This window comes from Galleria mellonella, unplaced genomic scaffold, assembly GCF_026898425.1.
Source record: "Galleria mellonella isolate WM207_F2 unplaced genomic scaffold, CSIRO_AGI_GalMel_v1 utg113, whole genome shotgun sequence".
Classification (NCBI taxonomy): domain Eukaryota; kingdom Metazoa; phylum Arthropoda; class Insecta; order Lepidoptera; family Pyralidae; genus Galleria; species Galleria mellonella.
This window is the reverse complement of record NW_026441975.1, coordinates 120,845-142,404: the sequence shown is the minus strand read 5'-3', so window position 1 is coordinate 142,404 and position 21,560 is coordinate 120,845. Positions and strand designations below refer to the sequence as shown.

The following is a 21,560-nucleotide window of genomic DNA, read 5'->3' as shown; positions in this document are numbered from 1 at the left end:
ACAGACAAAACCCTGTATGGATACAACATATTAGCAACGGATTGAATTGTCGAAACGTGACAGCATAAGAGACTATTGCGATTATTACTGACCTTATGGTAGTGCGAATCCGTTCTGTACACGATAAGTCAACCACAAGAGCGATATATTTATCTACCAAAGCGGTATATTGTTGGTAGTTTTTATTGATGGGTGTTTGCAATGTGCGGACGCGGGCGCGTTTCTATTTTGCGCGCTTCGCGATAAGACGCAGCCAGTGCGGCGCGTTGTCGCGGACTGTGGGGGAAAAGTGGAAATCCGATGTGGCCGGACCGCTCGGCTGTCGGCTGTGGCAGGTGACGCGGAGTACGCGTGCGCGGCTAGCCAAGGTCGTGCGCGAGAATACCGCTTGTGTACACTACGCTGTATTCGCTAGCTAAATGATCTCAAACTGTGTATACAATACATCAATCAGAGGACTCAGAAGGCATAAGTTTAGCACCTTGTTGATATTTAAGTACGGCAGAACTAGTTGAATTACGACCGGCTTATCCTCACCAACCATTCGTCCGGCCCTAATAGATAAGGCGGTGTTAAAAGTAAAAACACGCAACAAAAAATATACCTAAAATAAATATTTTGCACTCAAACAGTAGCCGTTACATCTTTAACTGTTTTTGGATCTATATATTCAATTGTCTGTGTAATTTTAAGCAATTTTAAAGTGTTTGCTGAATATTTAGCGACTCATTTAGTTACGCTCAACAAGTAAAAATATAAATGAGTTGTATACTGCAACCCAGGTGATCAAGTGAAGTTCCTTATTTAAAATTTATAACGGTTTGATAATACTTTTTTAATTACTCGATAATTGTGATTTTGTTATATCTGGCGCAATAAATGAAATATTTTAAGGTCCATTGTAAAATATATATCATGTTACCTATGCTCACCCTTCGTGCTTAATAACTAAACTACCGAATTACCTATGCAGATACTCTATTGCGTTCCTATAATTCAATTAAGGGTATTGAAGACAGTACAAGTCGTCTAAGACCTTTTATACAGCCTATGTCCGAAGTGGGTTACGAGTACGATAAATACTTATATGTTGTTCGTCAAAACATATGAGTCCTGAGTCCTCAGGGATGGCATCGCATAAGGGTATCATGGACGAAACAGTATACTCTGTTATGTCCATGGTACTATTCATGTTTACAGGCGACGGTTACCATTTTCCATCAGGTGGGCCGTCAGCTTATTTGCCATTCTAAGTTGCATAAATAAATAAGTTTTTTTTCATAACATCGAACACCGCGTATGCATCGCATATTTCCGACAAAAGTCTGATTCAGGTCAGAACTCTGGGATTGATTGATTGGACATCATTTCTCTAAACATTACTATTATCAAATCTTTAAAAGGATCAATATAAACTAAATTTCAAACAGGTTTAAATTAGAACATTACAAATTTAGTTTTTGATGGTCCATAAAACAGTAATTTCGCGAAACTATCCAATTAAAATATTACGTTAAAAGATAGCTTCATTGGCAAATTTTAGAACTATTATCTATATAGATTATGTGATAAAAGACAGCAATAATTTACCTTGTCCGGGTTCATAAACGTTATTAATGTGAAATTATTTTACTAAAAAAAAACACCAAATACACAAAATTATAATACTTTTATGTAATACATATATGAAAAACAATAACAAGTTGTAACAAAATAACAGCAAAAGTGTTTATATTTTAGTTCTATAAGTTATTCTAAACAATAAAAAAACTCTAAATAATACTGATAGGTATTATCTTGAGATCATGATCAAAATTAATAAACATATAAGTACAGTCAACGACAAAAAAAATTTAAACGATTATTAAACTTATTATGCTAAAATAAAGATCAACAGCCATGAAACGTGTTCAATCATTTACTGCGTTGTTTACTATACTTGACACAATACATTTTCTAATTAACATAATTCTAATTTTAAGTGTAATATCTTCTTAATTTAAATTCCATTGCTTTTTAAATTTATATACAAAAATTACTTAAAAATTGATACGTTGAAAACGAAAAATGATTAATAGTTTAATTTTTCGTATAAAGTTGTAAATAATGAAGTAAACAAAGAAATTTATATTTTTTAATTATTTTCTGTAACAAGAGTTATATATGAAGTAACGTTATCTTCAGTCCTAAAATTGCTACACAAATATGAAACATAACACTATACAAGTAATTGTAATGTAGTTAAAATATAAAAAGATTTTGTCTTCTTATATTTGAAATATTTACTAAACAATCTTGGTATATATTGTTCATTATAAAAACGACACATACATTAATAAACAGGTAACTAGAATAGAAACATTTTGTATTATTTTTTTTATTTATTGTGTTTTTAGTGTGCGATAAAGAATTGTTTATGTTTTAATTTTAAATGACGAAATGATGGCAAGATTGTTTATTAAATTAATTAAGAACATTGTTATTGGACGCATATGTCCAGCAGTGGACGGCTTATGGCTGATGATGATTATGTTATGTAACAATTAAACAAATTTTGTTTACGCTAAGTATATATATATAAGTGTATATAAATTATGTCTTTACCATCTATAACTTATATAATAAATCTCAGAAGAGGAAAAAACTTTTTGTTCCGAGCTTATATTGGTTAAGTAGTATCCACAGCGAGAAATGTAACAAACACAACAAGCCTGAACAAACGCGACATCTTTATATTACCTGGTTTATTACATTTTTTCGTTGTAAGTACTGTTTTCAGTATTTTTTTTTATAAAAACGTACAATAACATGAAGCAGAAAAATATAATATATATAAAAACCAAGCAACACAATATTATATAGGTAAAGTGTAATACAATACATTTGTTGATGTATATATATATATATATATATATATATATATATATATATATATATATATATATATATATATATATATATATATATATATATATATATATATATATATATATATATATATATATATATTAGTACTTATACTGTTTTTTTTTTAATTCATTAAATATATCGTTTATATATAAATATTAAAATTTAACTTGGATTTTATAAATGTAATACTGAAAATAATATTACGTATACTGAAACCTTGTAAATTACATTTAACGTAAATAAATAACGTACAAGGTCAATGTGTTGAGTTTGTAACAATAAATAAATACAAATGATTACTTCACTGGTAAATACAAGTTTGACATATAACAGCTATATAGTAACATCTCCGTTTATCCGATTGTAAACGAGATTGCACTAATTTAAATACTTGTTGAGAAAATAAAAATCTATTTCCAGCATTGATTTTTATTTCTCTTTTTTTTTAAAAGCTTTTTTGCGGGCGGTATATCCATGTCATGTGTAATTATACAATGTCTTTTCAGTTCCGAGTATTTTCGAAACTTAGAATCGCATATTAGGCAGTCTACTATCATCTTTCTCACATTATGAATGGTCCATTCGTGGTCCCATTTCTCCTTCAAAGTCTTAAAGTATTGAAAACAGAATCTGCATTTGAATCGGCTGCACACTTCCTTGCTGTGAGCACACTTGACGTGTTTATTGAGCATAGATTCAAAATGAAATATCTTATCACAGTATTGGCATTGGACCGGCGAGTGTTTATTGTGATACTCCATGTGCTGTGTGATCATTTTCTTAGAGTTGAATTTTCTTTGGCATAAATCGCACTGTAGGTATGTGGTGCCGTGGATCTTCTTGTGTTTAGAAAAATTACTGGAATCACTGAACGATTTGTCACAAAATGTACATTTGTACAGCGTTAGTTTGGCGTGTTCACGCAAGTGGGCTTTGTAACGGTCTATTTTAGTGAATGTTTCAACTTGACATACCTCACACTGTATGTTGAGTGTGCCATTCTTGTTCACCGGCGTCTTGGCGAGGGTACTTCGTATCACGTGTTCTATAAGATGTCTTTTAAGATCACCAATCCGGTCGAACATCTTGAAGCATACGTCACAGGACTGTAAATTTATTACAAAACACAATTTTATCACTAAGTATAGACAGTTGTAGTTTCAACAAAAACTAAATTAGATAAAATAGGTAGATAATTATTTCGAAGATTTGAGTAAAATTTTGTACCGAAACATAAGAATATTTACTACATTTATTATTATCATCTCAGCCATCATCCACTACTGAATATAGACCTCCCCAATAGAAAACAATTTATTACATTATATGACATCAATTCCAATAATTTTATTATATGACTAAATATCTAAATATAAGTATGCAATATTATAAATTGAAATTTTACTATTATTTTGTAATGTTTTAACAGATATCTAACTAAAATATTATTTATCTATAATATTTTCATCACAAAAATTAATTCAGTAAATTTTAAAAAATCTGTAAAATGTATTTTAATATAGTAATAACAGAAAGTCTTATTTTTAGGTCATTTTTTTATGCAACTTAGAATATATAACCAAATTAGAATATAACCGTCGCCTATAGCCATGAGCAGTATCATGGACATAACAAAGTATTCTGTTTCGCCCATGATCCCCCCCCCCCCATGCATTGCCATTCCTGAGGACTCAGATGTTATTTCTCTATACCCTGTAATTCACTGTCACCCTTCCAAAGTACAAAGTCACCCTCTGGTGAGGTCCCTTTATAATTGATATGATAATTAAGTAAAAAAAAGCAAGCAGTAATTACCTTATTGTATCTCCTGTGTTTTCTAACCTTTTTAGAGTGCAAGAGGAAAATCTTATTTGATATCACTTTAGCTATAACAGAATCTGCTTTTTTTATTTCTTCATCGAAGTTCTTACTGGAAGCGGTAAGTTGATTTTCTAACTTCAAATTCTCAATTTCAAGTGGCTCAACAATATTGCCTGTCTCGTTGCATATGTCATTCACAAACGAATCATTACGATCGGTTTCACTAGAATCATTGGGCACAATTTGACCACTATGTAATTGTTCATGTTCTGTTAATTCAATATAATTCTTAGTTGTAAAATTACAATGAATACACAAGAAAATAAAATGTATTTTCGCAACGTGCGCTTTTAAATCTTCGACCTCTGAAAATGTTTTGTAACAGAAATTGCATGGGTATTTTCTGTAATGTAACTTCCGGTGTGTACGTAAAGTGAATTTTGATGCGAACACTTTATGGCACTTATTACATTCTAAATCTGGATCACCATGCCCCATGCAGTGGATTTCAAACTTTTCCTGACTCTTAAGGGTCTTCCCACATTCGGTGCACATAAATTTAACTTCACTCACAGTACCATTTTCAATATCATACATGCTCAAACTTTTTGCTATATTGTGATTACCGACCATATGTTGTTTGAATGCAGCTATTTGATTAAATATTTGCTTACATTTATCACACTGATATTTTTTCTGATTACGATTAACTTTGACATCATCTGAAAAGAAAAAAAAACCTTTGAATAATTCTTTCTTTTTCTTCTATATATCTGATATTGTTTATTAATTGTACATACACATATTCAATAAACTTCAATCTGTAGACCGATACTAAATACTCATGTTAAAGGAAAACAAATAAATATGTCCATATGTATACTGTTACATATTTTTTTAGTTTTCCTTAATTTTAGTAATGTATTTTGTAACTATATGATGTATATATATATATATATAGTAAAATCTAAAACTATAATTTTCTCTGCTTGTTTGTAAGTTTGGTCAGGCTTCACGTAACAACTATTGTCCGAAATTGAATGTTTTCACAGTTGTGGTGCAATGGCGTAAGTAAAAATATTTGTCAAACAAATCCTACAATTTTTCACAAATCTTTCCAGTATAAATAAATTCACATCAAGAGATCCTACAAAATTGAAATTGTGATATAATGACCATTAGAGTATATAATAGAATACCAAAATCAATAAGAGAACTGCCATTAAGTTATTTTAAACTACGGTTAAAAAAGTGGTTGTTGGAATGTAATTTTTATTCAATAAATGACTTTTCAAAATAATTAAATGTATGTAAATGTATAAATATTTCAGCTATACTGTATATATATTATTATATTTAGTATTTTAATTTAGACTTGTCTTAGATATAATATATTGACACGAGTATTTATATAAAGATTAATTTAAAGCAATTTAATATTAGAATATATGACGTGTTAATTATATTATTATTATAACGTAACAGTTTCATTATATTTGGTAAAGACTTACAAAGATGCTATTGAATATTAAAAAATAAATTGTAACATCTTATTATGTAATTGTTCTGGCAAATAAATTATGATTATTATTCATTGTGACCCTAAAGGTTTAATTTAAAATATGGTATACGTTTTATTTTGATATCCCATTTAAAAGTGATTTATTTAATTAGTTGTCCAACTTCTGAAATTCAAACGTACGATGTAGCAAGCAAGCTATTTAATTAAATAATCATAAGCGATATAAATAATTAAACAAGGTTTCAAGACCCTTTTTGAACCTAAATAATTATCAAAGAAAAGTAGAAGACAGTCCATGGCGATCAATGCATTATTAATACTGAAAGCACCAGAGATGTTTTTGCCACTAAGCAGTTGTGCCTGCACAACTGTGTTTCAGTTTGAAAGGTGTGATATGGTAGTAAATTTATAAGATATGGAGGCATAACACTATAGTCCTGGGAAGGAAGGGATTGATAGTAATGTGGACTACCAGTCCCATTAATATCAATATACCCTGTCAGGTTGACCTCCACGTCTACTCTGGAACCTATCGTGCTGAACTGGCCTGCCTTTTCATTCTCATCTATCAACCCTCACTGGTGCCCCGCCAGCATATACCGTTAGCGCAGGCAGGTTTACCATTCCATTAGCATCTATTACAAAAAGCACATAGTCCTGAGGGTAAGGAGAGGTCATTGCTAGTAATAAATAATGGAATCTTTTAATTCATGAATCAATCAATTTTTTACAATGGGCTTATTGACCTAACTTAATGAATTATTTCTCTGACGCCAGAGTATACTGATAGCACAAGTGAGATTACCATTCCATATACATCACTAAAAATAACACAGTGATCATCAAAAATGACGACACTTGAAGAATACTGTGGGTACACTGTATTCTGTGACTTCTATGGCGCTGTTTGAGTCTATAAGCAATGGTTACCACTTTCCATCAGGTGAACCATCTCCTAATTTACTAATCCATGTTGCATCTCACCACACAGTACATAAGTCACATTATGGTTTTCATTCAACGGTAAACAGATTATTTTAAAAAGTATATTTAGCGTGTGTTGTAAATAACATAATAAAAAACCTAAATAAACAAATTAAAAATGTAACTACAAAATAGTAGGTTACTTACCAGTCTTAATATTTGCTGGGTTCAAATTTCCAACTTTTGAACATTCTAAGGATGGGTCATTGACCGCAATCTTCTGTATTGTTTGGCCACAGTGAGAATCGTGACCGAGAAACAGGATCGTCTTACGTTGTTTAGATGCAGATTGGATATCAGACGACATGAGTTGCTTCAATGCACCATTTTCACTCTGCAGCCCTATGTATTTACGCTCATCTTTGGCTTTATTTTCTTTTTCGTTCATTATTTCCTCAGAGAGTTGAGAGAGAAACACGCCACATTCAAACTCATTATCTTCATATAAATTCAAATTATTCCCATCTTGGTTGGCAGATGGTTGTTGAGTAACTGTCTCGGACGCATGAGGTTTCCTGAACTTTTTGTGCTCAAAATCTTCTGTGGGCGAGTATTGGATCGACTCTTTATAATTGAACACATTCTGGGTTATATACGTACTGTGTTGTTCAACAGTTATATGACTTGTGTGTGACTTACGACATACAGAGTATTCCTGAGTTTCTGTTGTATCGTAATGGTTATATACATGTGGACTTCTAACTGGGTCTATCCAGACTTTGGACTGGTTATAAGGGAATCCCGTGCCTTGCTCACTAATTATCAGCGGCGGCTGTTCGATATCAATGCAACTGGATGACCCACTATTATCAGGTGAACTGACATGATGAATACTCACATCATAGTTGTCTATTAATTTAACGTTACAAAAACCAGAGTACAGACACATTTCATTGCCTTCTATATCTGGTGAAGTTATATTCAAGTCAATAAAAACATTATCAGAAGCGTCACAGTTCGTTTCTAAAGTCGTACACTTTCTGGGTATGAGGAGTACTGGGTATATAGTATCGGAGTCTACAAGCGGGGTACCAGATTCCATTTTTTTTATACATATACAACCTACAAACACAACATATTTTATTCTATCAGCTGTATTTATACTTCAATATATGGAGGTAAATTAAAAAAATATTACAGAATTTATTACGTTAAAATGAAGGGAAATTCACTTACCACGTTCAGCGACGACGTTACGATGGAAAAGAAGCAAGAAATCTGAAGGTAGGTTCACTTTGAAGAAGTTTGAGCTTTAAATAAAAATTAAATTTATCTACCCTCATATTTATATTATTGACGGGTTTCAAATGACATAAATTTAATAAAAAGTTAATAAAAAGTGCGACAACAATCAATTTCAATATTTTAAAGCATTTTTACTTTGATTTTTTTTTAACATAATCCAAATTACAAAGTAGAAATCTAAATTCTAAATTCAAATTTTAAAACATCAATTTCTGCAATTTAACAACACAACAATCAATTGTGATTCTTATTACCAGGCCCCTAGAGTACACAAAAAAGTGCAAAAATGGATATAGCGTTGATACTCTTGGCAGTATGCGTTTCGTTCTATTACAAAATCTTTAATTTTATGCAAACATACGACGAATGGAAAAAATAATTACCTATATAACATAGTAAATAAATTATGCGTATAATAAATATTTTACATAATTTTTTTTAATTATTTATATGAATGAATTAGGAAAATAGCAATGAATAATTTTGTTATCCTGCTAATATTATAATGAGAAAGTTTATTGTCAAGACCACACGGCAACATTGGAAGTATTATTAATTTATTATATTAATGTATGTATACCTCGATACATGGATATCACAGTAACACCCATGGTACAGTTATGTGTTGTCATTTTTCAGGGCTAAGATGTAGTAAAACAAACAAACTGCTATATGAACTTTATTGAATCACATTTTGAATTAACCAGTTTTGGTAGCCGCTGATTCTCACGAATACGTCTGGAGCGCCGCGCGCGCAAGGGAAGCCCCATGATACAATACCGATCTGGACACCGCTGTCCACACGGGCCAGAGCGCTTCCAGAATCACCCTGTAATTAATAAAAAGAAAATTCTCAATTATTCTGTATTTTCTTTTTTTGTGTCTAAGTTATGCAAAAAATTCGAATATCAAAGTGACTTTAAAATAGTTTATGGGGTCGATATGGTTATTTTGTTATGTAAGCTTTCGAAATTTACATTGTTTTTACTTAATGGAACGTGATAATGAGGTTAAAGGAACTCACAGGCCTATTTACAAAGTACAGTTACCTTTTTACAGAGTAGAATTCTGCTGCTGAACGAAAAAAAAAACACACGGAAATGACACAAGATCTACATTCCAAATTTAAATATTAGAGGCTCATGTTTCTACAAATATTTTTTTTGTACTTATTTTGTAATGGACAATGGGTTTAAGACATGTATAGACAAGTCCGTAGATGGTTATCTAGATAACAGCTTGAAGAAGCATAAATTGTATTATATGTTTAATTTTCGTTTACTTACGTTACACACGCCAAATCCAGGGCTGTGCAAGGTGCACAATTCGATATGCGGTTCAACATGCGGTGCGGATTGGTTGAAGTCTATAGAGGCTTGAGCAACACCCTCCACGCATTGTTGCCCGCTGATGGTTTCGATGTCCAATTGTAGCAAAGTAGCTGACACAGGACCGCCGGCCTAAAATTTTTTATATAAGGTCGAAAATTATGATTATAATTAAATCGCCTGATGGTAAGCGGCTACTGTAGTACAATAATACTTCATCGTCACATCATATCAGTATTTTAACTATCCATTGCTGAATATAGGCCTCTCTCATAGACTGCCTTTGCCATTGAGATGTCTTACCAGTAGTTTCCATTCTCCTCAGATAGGCGGGTTGGCAACCGAATTTAGAATTTGGTAATGTTCTAAGAGGGATGGAGGGAGGAACCGTGTGGGGGTCGACCTGACAATGTGACAGTGTGTTTTAATAAAATGAATATATGTATTTATTTTATTCTGATAAATTAGGATTATTATAATTGCATAAAGTAGTTTGGAGATTTTATAACGTTCTGTTCTAGTTGAGTTGTAACGTGAATATTTTGAGTCATAGCACTCAGTAATTTTACTGCTGTATCACACCCTTCAAACTGGAACGCAGATGTGCAAGCAAGCTGTTTGAGGCCAATGACCTAATCTTGTAACAATAAACGATAGATTTAATTTTTGTATGAAACTACACCTCATAATATTAATATGTATTAACTTTTTACTTGAGTGAATGAGCCATTCTGCTAATTGGAACTGTTGGTAAGAATATATATGATTTTGTCTATATACATATGTAACGGGAAATTTACGAACTGACTGTGTGACGTTGTGACGCAAAGTGCCAAACGCCACCTAAAGATGATTTCCGGATGAAGTCGAAACAATTGTCGGAAGCGGCAAAAACATAGTGAGTTCAATAATTTCCCGTTACATATATATATAGACATCGGATAAAAAAAACATATAAGTTTTAAAAATAAAAATAATATAATAAAAATAAATGTTTTTTTTAACTTACTCTGATCCTTCCCCATCCAGCAGCTCTGACCGCTATACCCGCGCCGATGTTTTGGTAACTCAACGGGATCGACCTCACAATAGATGAGAATACAATTTCGGTGGTTGTGTACAGCAGACCAATGTCGTTCTTGATAGTGGATGACACATAATTCTGGTGGGTCAGATTGCGCGTGAAAGCGTACAACTCACCGCCCTGATTCCAACGGTTCGTGCCCACTATACCACGTAGATTGCTAAGGATGAAATAATGGCTATTAATATCTAGAAACGATTTTTATGCAACTTAGAATGGCAAACAAGCTGACGATCCACCTGATGGAAAGTGGTAACCGTCGCCTATAGACATGAACAGTACCTTGGACGTAACAGAGTCCATGATACGTTGCCATTCCTGGGGACTCAGGTGTTATTTCTCTGCACCCTGTAAATTCACGCCATATCCCACCCTTCAAACCGAAACACAGCCATGCAAACATAACTGCTTTACGGTTGAAACACGAATTATTTATATACTCGTATTAGCTTTTTACTCACTACCTGTAGATTTCAGAAATAGGGAAATCAATAAAACAGACCACTTATAAATGGCATATGAAAACAAAATAATTACCAATTTTAAGTTAAAGGTCTTTCAGAAATATAACTGTGAAAACACATCTAATTTGGTGCAATAGTTTTTGCGTGATGCTTAAATAAACATACAGATAAATAGACAAAATTTCGAAAAACTTTGTTGTTATTGTTTTGGCTTCTATTGTTTTCTTAAACATCTCCCATGTACAGACAGCATTTAGTTACAATTATTATTATTTTTATTATATTAGTAAGATAGATATGTCACCTCACCTGGAAAGAGCTCCGGAGCTATACACGGCAGATATGCAATGGGCAGCAGTCAATATAGTACGCGGGGAGATGATGGAACCACCGCAGAAGAAGCTTCTGACTAGTACGCCATTGGTTAATGCCACCATATGGGGATGAGCTCCATTCGCAGCTTCTATTCCGCCAACTATACGAGCATTGCTATCCGCGTGCTCGTAGTACACGCTGATATCTGCTTCGGGTGTAGGCACCGCTGGGAATATACCGAAAATGTAAATTCTCCCCTTCTAGGCTTTGTTTCCATACTAAATATGATTTAGACTCCTTAATAAAAGGTTCGAAGAAGACGTCATATTAAAGTTTAAATGTAACATTGCACTGGATAACCTTACATAGTCTTACATCACTTACCGAGGGGAAGGGATTGTTACTAATGGGGAAGTTAATTCCCATTGCTATCATCATACCTATCAAGACGATCTCCACGCGTTTCCCTCCAGAAACTATCGTGACTAATTCAACGACAAATTAGTCAAAATAAGGTTGTCTTAAAAAGATTGCTCTCAGCAATAAGACCGCCTTACTGTACTTATACAATTATATCGTTGTGTTTGTAAACTGCCTTGCTTATTTCCTATATTGTGTAATGCAAATAAAGTATACTTATTCATTCATTCATTCAAAATAGTTTCTAGGAGGAACCGCGTGGAGGTCGATGGATTAACTGACCTCCCTGGGTAAGGGATTGTTAGTAATAGTGATTTATCAGCTCCATTACTAGCAATATACCTTACCAAGTCGACCATCACGCGGTTCCCCCTAGAAACCATTGTGATCAATTCTTGTGGAATTTATCACGATGGAATTTGTTATAATAAATACCTAACCGGTTTCGAATTTTAGATATGTTTGTATATTAATTCGAAATAAAGCATATACATAGTTCTAATGTGAGTATTGTCTCCGTTACAAATAGAATGTTTATATATCATAAAGATTGGTGTAACCCTTAAAATGCCAAACGGTAAGAAAGAAAAGGCTACTTTAACATTTATTATATTTGTAAGGATAGACTACTCACCTATGCAGCCAACGAGGAACGTCACAAACAGAACGCCAGTTCTCAGATCCATTTTAAAACAGTGTATCTATGAGTATAAGAATATAAAATTGATTTACTTACTTATATAGATTTTTTTGCTAGACGTTATATAGATAGGTCTTTTATTATCTCACTAATAATTATTGATTAGGTTACGATTGATGCGATTTGCGATATTAAGCTTATTAAGCCATACAGAAGATACCTACGTTATCATTTTCGTAAGGTATTCTATTATATAATTCATTCAGGTAAATGCTATCAATACCTACACTCAGGGGAGGAAATTGTCAACAATGGTGATTAGCAACCCCACTGCTAGCAATATACTCTATCTTTTTATGCATGATAATGGAATAGTAACCCATGCATGGCTGTGTTTCGGTTTGAAGGGTGGGATACGGCGTGAATTTACAGGGTACAAAGGAATAACACCTGAGTCCTCAGGAATGGCAACGCATGGGGGGTATCATGGGCGAGATAGTATGTGTGTGTACTGTTATGTTCATGGTACTGCTTATGTCTATAGGCGACGGTTACCACTTTCCATCAGGTGGGCCGTCAGCTTGTTTGATGATAGGTGAGAATGAAAAGGCATGTCAGTTAGTCCATCGTGATGAATGGACTTGGCATTTAGCATGATGGTTTCCACGTGGAGGTCGACTTGATAGGATATATCGCTAGCAATGCGACTGGTAGTCCGCATTCCTAACAATTTCTCCCTCCCAATATACCCTGTCAGATGGACCTCCACTCGTTACATCATGTTGGGCTAAGTGACCTGCTTTTTAATTCTATCCATAGTATCCATTAGTATCCATAGTATTTATTCCATCCATTATACCATCTCTTCCCTAACACCTATTATGCTGAGGGGGAAAGGATTGTTAGTAATGGGGAGGTTAGTCCCCGTTGCTATCAATACATTCTACCAGGTCGACCTCCACCATTGAAACCATCGTGACTAATTTATCATTAAATTCGTCACGATGGGCTAACTGACCTGCCTTTTCATCTTCACCAATCATCTCTCACTGGTGCCCCGCTAGTGTATACCGATAGCACAGGCGGGGTCCATGCCATTATCGTCCATTAAAAAAAAACACCTATTATGCTACTCCACTAGCGTATACCAATAGCCCAGGTAGATCGCCATTTCATTTACATATCTAAAAAAAAAAAGAAATACCTACATTCATGGTGCCAATTGAGTTTTTTTTATGTAGCTTAAAATAGTTAACAAGCAAACAACCAACTGAATGCCCTTTTCATCTAATATTTGTTGTCAATAGGCATACCATGAACCATGGTCATTACAGAATATACTGTGACGCCCATACTACTTATGCGTAACCGCATGACGTCAATAGTATGTTTATGCTAATAAAAATATGATATTCTAATTGTTTCCTTTGTTTGATGTCACAACTTTGCCTTTATTATTTAATTAGGTCGATAATCGACTTTTCAACATGTAAATTTATTTATATTTATTACACTGTTTTTGCTGTATTAACTTTAATTAAGAGTTTTGTTCCACTATAATGGTTACTAAAAATATAAAACATGGCAACAGTAGTAGCATAATGTACTTACTATGTTTAGTCTTCATTACTTTTTTATAGGAGCTAACAAAGTGACCATACCTTACCTAAGCTAAGTAAGCTGGTAGGGAGAAAGGGATTCTTAGTAATGGGATCTAATTACCCCATTACTAGCAATACGCTAGTAATGGGTATTGCTAGTTCCCCATTACCTGGAAACTATCTTGGTTAATTCTAGTGAAATTCGTCACGATGGGCTAACGGCCCTGCTTTTATCGTCATTTATCATCCCTCGCTGGCGGGGGCCAGCGTATACCGATAGCGCAGACGGGGTTAACATTTCATTATCACTCATTAAAAAAAATTTAAGCTGGTAATGTGACCCAAACGTGAGGTGGCAACCCTCACATCACTCACAGCAATTTATTGTGTTGGCGACCGGCATCTTGAAAGTTTACAAATGAATCTTTTAACGCGATTATAGGTTGAAGGTAACACATGAATGGGAAGAGAATTCTTTACCCTATGGTAGTATTTTTTTTTATAACACAGAGGCAAATGAGCATGCGGCTCACCTGATAGTAAATGACTATCGCCGGCCATGATCACCCGCAACATCAGAGGCATTGTAGCTGTGCTAGTAGTAGAAAAACCATAAAAATTAATACCCCAGTAGTCTTTATTATAGATATATTATAAGAATTATTTTTTCAGTGTTTAACATCAGATATTATGACTAAAAACGGTAAAATAAAACCAATTTAATTACTATCATATATTTATTTTTATACATTTTTTTTTTATTTCGGATATAATGTATAATATAATGCCTAATTAAAATATACCGTTTTTCTTACAATAGAAAAATGGTTTTCAGTTCAAATTATTTTACAATATCTTTAATCTCCGCTCCCCAGATAGCACAGCGTCGTCTGACTCAAAAACACGTAATTAGGGTCATGAAAAAAAAACTAAAAGAATTAGGTCTTTTTAGTCGCAGACTACGTACAGACTGTGAACTAAAAATTTTTAAAACTGTTTTTAATGTCGTTGAGTCTAAAATAACTAAAGTATAACGTCTTTCTAAGGTCTGCGATTCTAAATGACTAAATAAGAGCGTATTATTGTGTCGTGGATCATAAAACGACTAAATAATGGCATCTTTTTAGAGCTGTAGACACTAAAATAACTGAAAATGGCATATTTTTAGAATTATAGACCTAATTATAGACTAAATAGAATTATAGACTAAATAAAGACATTTTAGAGACACAAAGGTCACGATGCTATCAGGGTGTGTGTACTATTTGCGTCAAGCATTTCAGACGATGTTTTCCAGCAACCAATTCCTGTAAGCACTGACACGTACAAACATGTCAGGTGCACCACGTGCGCATGCAAAGCCCCACGACACTATACCAATCTGCTCATGGATATCTATACGCACTAAAGCACTGCCGGAGTCACCCTGAAACAAATATTTTTATTGTTAGTATCTTTTCCGCATGATTTTATTGCTATTTTCACTTTTTTAAGGTTTGGTTTTAAAAAGCCTGTATCTTTTTGATGTTTATAAATCTTGAACGGATTGGAATGCCTCAGAGTTTTCTCGATGGATATAGATCCTGTTGCAACTATAGGCTACATTTTGGGATACAGGGTTTATTTTCTGTCTATGGCCCGCGTTCTTCATCTGTCTTCCATTAATTGTTATTCACTACATCAGCATTCTATCATGTTAAGTATATAATTCTTTATTCATTATATCAAGCAGGACTTTAGGTTTTTACCTACAATCGTAGCCTGATTAAACAGATCCCATATTAAATTTACAATCAAATGATTATGATGTCATTTCTTTTATTTTACTTAATTATAAAACATTCCATGAATTTATAACAATTTTTTTCTTTATACCACAAAGGTGGCTAACAAGCATACAGCCCGTACGATGGTAAACGGTCACTGTAGCCTATGGACGCTTGCGACACTAGGGGTGTCACGTGCGTATTTCCGACACCAAAGAAAAAAAAATTATCTTTCAAGAATTTCTCCTTTAAAAAGGATATTAGCAAATTATTGCTATGTTAACAAGGCGGTTTAATTTGTGTAATATAATTTTTATTAATTTATATATAACTTCACCAGCGTGAATGAGACATTATGATTGACCGAGAAAATAGCTTATGTTCTATCCCAAATACTACGTATTTACAAAATTTTGTTAAATTTGGTTAAACCATTAAAGCCCTTAAAGGCAACAGACTCATAGTTCATCACAAACTAACATTCATATTTATAAATATTAGGAAGGGTTACAAACATCAAATGACTCTATTCTTATTAGTAATTCATTTTCTTTTACTCCCAAAGCCATAGACAAGAAGAAAATAAATTAATTTAAACTGTGGTAAAGAAAAAGACACCGAATGTTGCTGTCTAGTTCATATTAATGTAATGTGCTCTACACAATGTATCCTTGTGTCATCCTAAAATCTGAATGGTATTTCATAATGTACTTATATACTTAGAGAATTCATCTAGAAACTCGATCAATCATTTAATTGCATAAACATAGGTATAGTCATAATTATTCTCTTTTCTTTAAAGTAATTTCAAATGTCGCGTGCATTAGATTTTTGTTAGTAGCGACAACGTATCTATCGAAACATTAGTTTGTCATTAATCTAGAGAGGACAGAGTAGTAATAAAATATTTACTGACATTACAGGCGCCATAGCCAGGCGAGTGGTAAGTACAGATCTCTATGTGTGGCTCGACAGGGGGCGCGTTCATGTTCCACTGGGCGCTGGCTGCTTGTACTTCTTCTATGCAGCGCTGGCCGTCGATCGTTGGTACGTTCAATTCTAAGAGAACAGCCGATAGGGCTGCGCCTTGCTGAAAAATAAAGTATAGATAGTTGAAACATATTATTGCTAAAGACAATTAATGTGGATGATACTGAGGAGAAAAGAATGAAATTAAAAGATAATATTAGACAGAAAGGAACCGAGATATGGAAAAACAAAAGCAAATACACATAATTCAACACATTTTCTCTACAATTTTTCTACGTTTTCTGTCGTTAAATATGCAACACATTGGTAACAGAATTGATGTATTCCTAAAATAATTACTATTACATAAAATATAATTCTGTTGATTTTGTTAAAAATATACAATTTTCTCTTATGAACATTTTGCTTTTAATATCACTTTTTTATTTTTATATTTACATGGCACTTAATATGAATGTAAAAATATTTGAAATATATTTTTGTGTAATTGAATTATTTAAAAAAAAAATATTATAATTTTCTAATGTTGAAAAACGATATAGATTACATCGTTTTCTCAATTTCTTTAGGTTGTGCACAATAACTATGTCTAAAATGAAATAGAAGATCTATAAGGATGTTTCCCTAAAATTTATTTCCCAAAATATATTTAACAAAATGACAGGACATTCTGTAAAGACTAAAAAAACTATTATCAAATCCAGCCTCTCATGGAAGTCCTAAGTGGCAAATGAATCCATAGATAAATACATTTTCTTTGACACATTCATGAGAGAGAATAAAATGCCAGCCAGCACTGCCTCCTAGCTATGGACCCAATAGCGATAACGTGTCTACTGATATATTCACTTGCTATTTGTTTAGGGGGGCTTAAATGTTAACGAATCGTCTTATTTTACTACTAATACTTGTCAAGAGATTCTAGGCCACCTTCCTCTTACTAATGTAATAAAATTATAACTGAATGATATAAGACTAAGAGAGCTTATGGTGGGGAGATGGACAGCAGCGTCCCTCTTAAAACATCACCAAAAGCCAAATCGCGGTTGCCAACCTGCAAACCATGGCAACTACTAGCAAAACCTCCCTTATGGGGGCAGGCTATCCTGAGCAGTGGACAGTTAAAGGCTGATACAGTTTATTCATTAAACGAATTAATCTATTAATTATTAAACGACCAATTCTTACCGCAATTCTGCCCCAGCCGGCGACTCGGGCCTGCACGTCGCCGGGTTGGAAGTCGAAATTCAGCGGCAGCACGACCACCGTATTAGATAGTGCGACGTCTGTTGTGGTGATTAGGAGCCCGATGTCATTCTTGATGGTCGAAGACACGTAGTTAGAATGAGTTACGTTACGCTCGATGGCGTATGCAGTGCCGCCGTAGTTCCAATATGTTGTGCCGACTACTACCCGGAGATTGCTGTAATTTGTCAACATTTCATATTATTATTATAAGACATAGATATGAGATATGTATATTTAGTAGATATGGTATTTGCAAACAAAGAGAGAATCCAATTTTTGGATTCTCTCTTTGTCTGCAAATACCATATCGAGTCGTTTAATCCAAAACTACGTCACATTTTCTTTCACCCGTTAACTGTCCACTGCTAAACATAAGCCTTCCCCATAAGAGGAGTTTTGCTAGTAGTTGCCACGTTTGGCAGGCGGGTTGGCAACTGCAGTTAGGCTTTTAGATATGTTTTAAGAGGGACACTGCTGCTCATCACTCGCTCTTCCTTAAATCGCCTCTTACGACACCCACGGGAAGGGAAGGGGTGGCCCATTCAATGCCGGGCATATACGTCACATTAAATCTGATATACAGATTATAATGAGCTACTTAAAATTAAAACACATGTTGCAAAATTTGCGTAAACGAAATGGCGATCGAAAATTGATGGGTTACATGAAAGGTTGTAGAATTTTCGGTAATAATAATAGTAGTAAATTTTTGAGTGTTGGCAGTCACACGCATGCTAATGGTCACTAAATTAAACAAAGTAATTTCAATCAATAATATTAGATTAATGGGTGAAAATGGAATTGTAAACGAATGAATGAAATGGAAAGTGAAATTACAAATTTAGTACAGGGTCATCATAGTTCCATTAAAAAGTAATCATTAAAATCGGTCTACATTTGTCGAAAAGGTTCCATTTAAAACTGGGACCTTCGTTCTTTGTGAATTAATTCTCTATTTGCATTGATTACTTATTACAATAATAGGTAAATACATAAATAATTATGTCTTATGTATTTACCTACGACACATTTGTAGTTGCACCGAAATTTCCTAAGAATGAATAGTTTAATATTAGTTATGTGCAAGTAATTTGCTATTCATTACCTGTTAAGTGCACCACCGGAGAAGACAGCGTTGATACAGTGCGCAGCTGTGAGTACAGTCCTCACGGAGACCAGGGAGCCGCCGCAGACCAAACTGCGGACCGACACGCCGGTGGTCAGTGCCACCATGTGCCTGTGACGGCTCTGAGGCGCCTGGGTCCCGCCGACGATGCGCGCCTCCGGGTCCATTTGGTTGAAGAAAATCGACATGTCTTCTTCGGGTTTCGGGGCGGCTGCATATTATTATGAAATATTTTTAAATATATGTCAGAGGAGTGGCGCCATCTGGCGTATCAAATCTACTGTCTCCAAAAGTTATGGGAACGTAATGTGATATGAGAAAGAGTAGATGGTAGAATCGATATACCATTGTGAATTCGAATTCGTTTTTAAATTCCGCACAAAGGTTGGATGGACAGTCACAAATTTATTTGTATTTAACAGATAAGTTCATGATATAATGGGAGTCATGCAACAGGCGTGCGACTCAAACGCTACCAGTGTGCGAGACGTATGCTTTTACTGAAATGTCTGTTACTGGTAAACCCTGATTGATAAAGGGAACATTAACCCGCCAACGCAGTTATTACTTTAAAACCACGGAAGTATTACTTCTACCTGGATTTTTTATTAATATGGTATCACCTAAATGACGAAGGGAATGTATAAAACTGAAAATGTAGATAGTAAAACAAAATACAAATCAAATATAAATTCCAAATAGTCGCCAACATTGCCTACAAAGAAGCAGCGCGTTAGGGATAGGCCAGGAAACGTGCATTCTAATTGGAGATAAACTACCTGATAACAATAATACAGGTACTACTACATCAGCAAATAAAAAATTTGGTATATCTTATATTGCTTCTATTGTGAAAGCCAGCATTACACTAGGTCACAATTCTATTTAAAAAAAATAATATATTTAAAAAATAATACAATATAATTACCTAAGCTCCCAATAAGGAGCATTAAGAGCACAATCCCCGATTTTAAATCCATTTTTATGTTTTTATTTTTTCGTATAAAAACATTCCAAAGTTATCGAACGTGTGTATTTATACATTCGTTTAATTATAATCTCTCTGATTAAAGTGATAACTGTGATTGATGATGAACAATTAGATTAGATGTGATATAATAATTTATCAATTGAGAGTACTAGTTCGATTCGTTAAAAAGGCAAATGCCTAAATATACTCGACAGATTTAAATAAAACCAGCACTTAATTGCATTTTCTTGCATAATTTTTTCATAGGAATAATGAAGAAGAAATATTTAAATTTAATTTTATTAATAATTATCTTTTAGCGATAAGGCCGTCAATTGTTTTCTCATTGTGATCATTTCTTATAAATGTTTGTATCTATAAGTTTACTATTTTTTTTTAACAATAAACTTTTTAACAATAAAGAGTATCTATCTAATAAGAAATATTCAAGGATATGGCTCGATCGATTCAGAAATATATTTTTAAAAACAAAACGAGTATTTTTAGACACGTATTAGTACTAAAATAATCTTAAATAAGTACTGAAGTTTAAGGTTAAACATGAAAAGAAGTCTAGGCTCTGAACTGCAAGTGATGTCTAAAACTCTACATAAAGATTAATAAATAAACAGTGCCTTACCTTTGCGGATATTATTTCTTCAAATCTGTTATAACAAATTGATCTAAGCCAGTACATCTTCGCAATAATCAACGTTCGTTCGGTGTCTGGAGTCTCCTAAATGATTGGTTAATCATCATATTAGCTTTTAAACATCCACTGCTGAACATAAGCCTCCTCTTGGGGGGTTTGCCAGTAGTTGCAGACGGATTAGCAACCGCAGTAAGGCTTTAGAAATGTTTTACGAGGGAGGCTGCTGTCCATCCCCCGCCCTCCCTTAATCGCTTCTTACGACACCTACGGAAAAGAAAGGGATCTATGCCAGAACCTGTACGGCTAGGTGAATAATGAGTAATAGATGTATACTTTATAATTAAATTATGGTCGAGGAATGAGCAGCAGCGTCCCTCATAAAAAATCACTAAAAGCCAAACTGCCGTTGCCAACCCGCCTGCCAAGTATGGCAACTACTGGCAAACCCCCCATTTGGAGAAGGCTATATTCTGC

The 21,560-nt window shown here is 33.8% G+C and overlaps 4 protein-coding genes across 5 annotated transcripts in view; all 4 read right to left on the bottom strand.

Moving 5' to 3' along the window:
- Positions 1-304, bottom strand: part of LOC113513030 (1-phosphatidylinositol 4,5-bisphosphate phosphodiesterase) — a 90,689-nt gene extending 90,385 nt beyond the window's left edge. The window contains exon 1 of one of the 2 annotated variants that reach the window (XM_052892859.1): positions 93-304. The gene's annotated coding sequence lies outside the window, so the exon portion shown is untranslated. The remainder of the gene's footprint in view (positions 1-92) is intronic. The other variant, XM_052892857.1, reaches the window with a different exon arrangement.
- Positions 305-3,028: 2,724 nt separating this feature from the next.
- LOC113513029 (zinc finger protein 678-like) lies at positions 3,029-8,477 on the bottom strand. Its single transcript, XM_026897015.3, has 4 exons — positions 8,414-8,477; positions 7,385-8,299; positions 4,726-5,453; positions 3,029-4,016 (listed from the first exon to the last, which is right to left on the bottom strand). Exons 2-4 carry the CDS (start codon positions 8,277-8,279, stop codon positions 3,321-3,323), a joined length of 2,319 nt encoding a protein of 772 aa, XP_026752816.2. The 5' UTR covers positions 8,280-8,299; positions 8,414-8,477; the 3' UTR covers positions 3,029-3,320.
- Positions 8,478-9,148: 671 nt separating this feature from the next.
- LOC113512889 (chymotrypsin-2-like) lies at positions 9,149-12,857 on the bottom strand. The gene is made up of 5 exons (XM_026896846.3): positions 12,728-12,857; positions 11,668-11,899; positions 10,820-11,054; positions 9,769-9,942; positions 9,149-9,311 (listed from the first exon to the last, which is right to left on the bottom strand). Exons 1-5 carry the CDS (start codon positions 12,777-12,779, stop codon positions 9,162-9,164), a joined length of 843 nt encoding a protein of 280 aa, XP_026752647.1. The 5' UTR covers positions 12,780-12,857; the 3' UTR covers positions 9,149-9,161.
- A 2,195-nt stretch (positions 12,858-15,052) lies between these two features.
- LOC113513028 (chymotrypsin-2-like) lies at positions 15,053-20,502 on the bottom strand. Its single transcript, XM_052892968.1, has 5 exons — positions 20,393-20,502; positions 19,444-19,675; positions 18,279-18,513; positions 17,017-17,190; positions 15,053-15,760 (listed from the first exon to the last, which is right to left on the bottom strand). Exons 1-5 carry the CDS (start codon positions 20,442-20,444, stop codon positions 15,614-15,616), a joined length of 840 nt encoding a protein of 279 aa, XP_052748928.1. The 5' UTR covers positions 20,445-20,502; the 3' UTR covers positions 15,053-15,613.
- Positions 20,503-21,560: the final 1,058 nt, after the last annotated feature.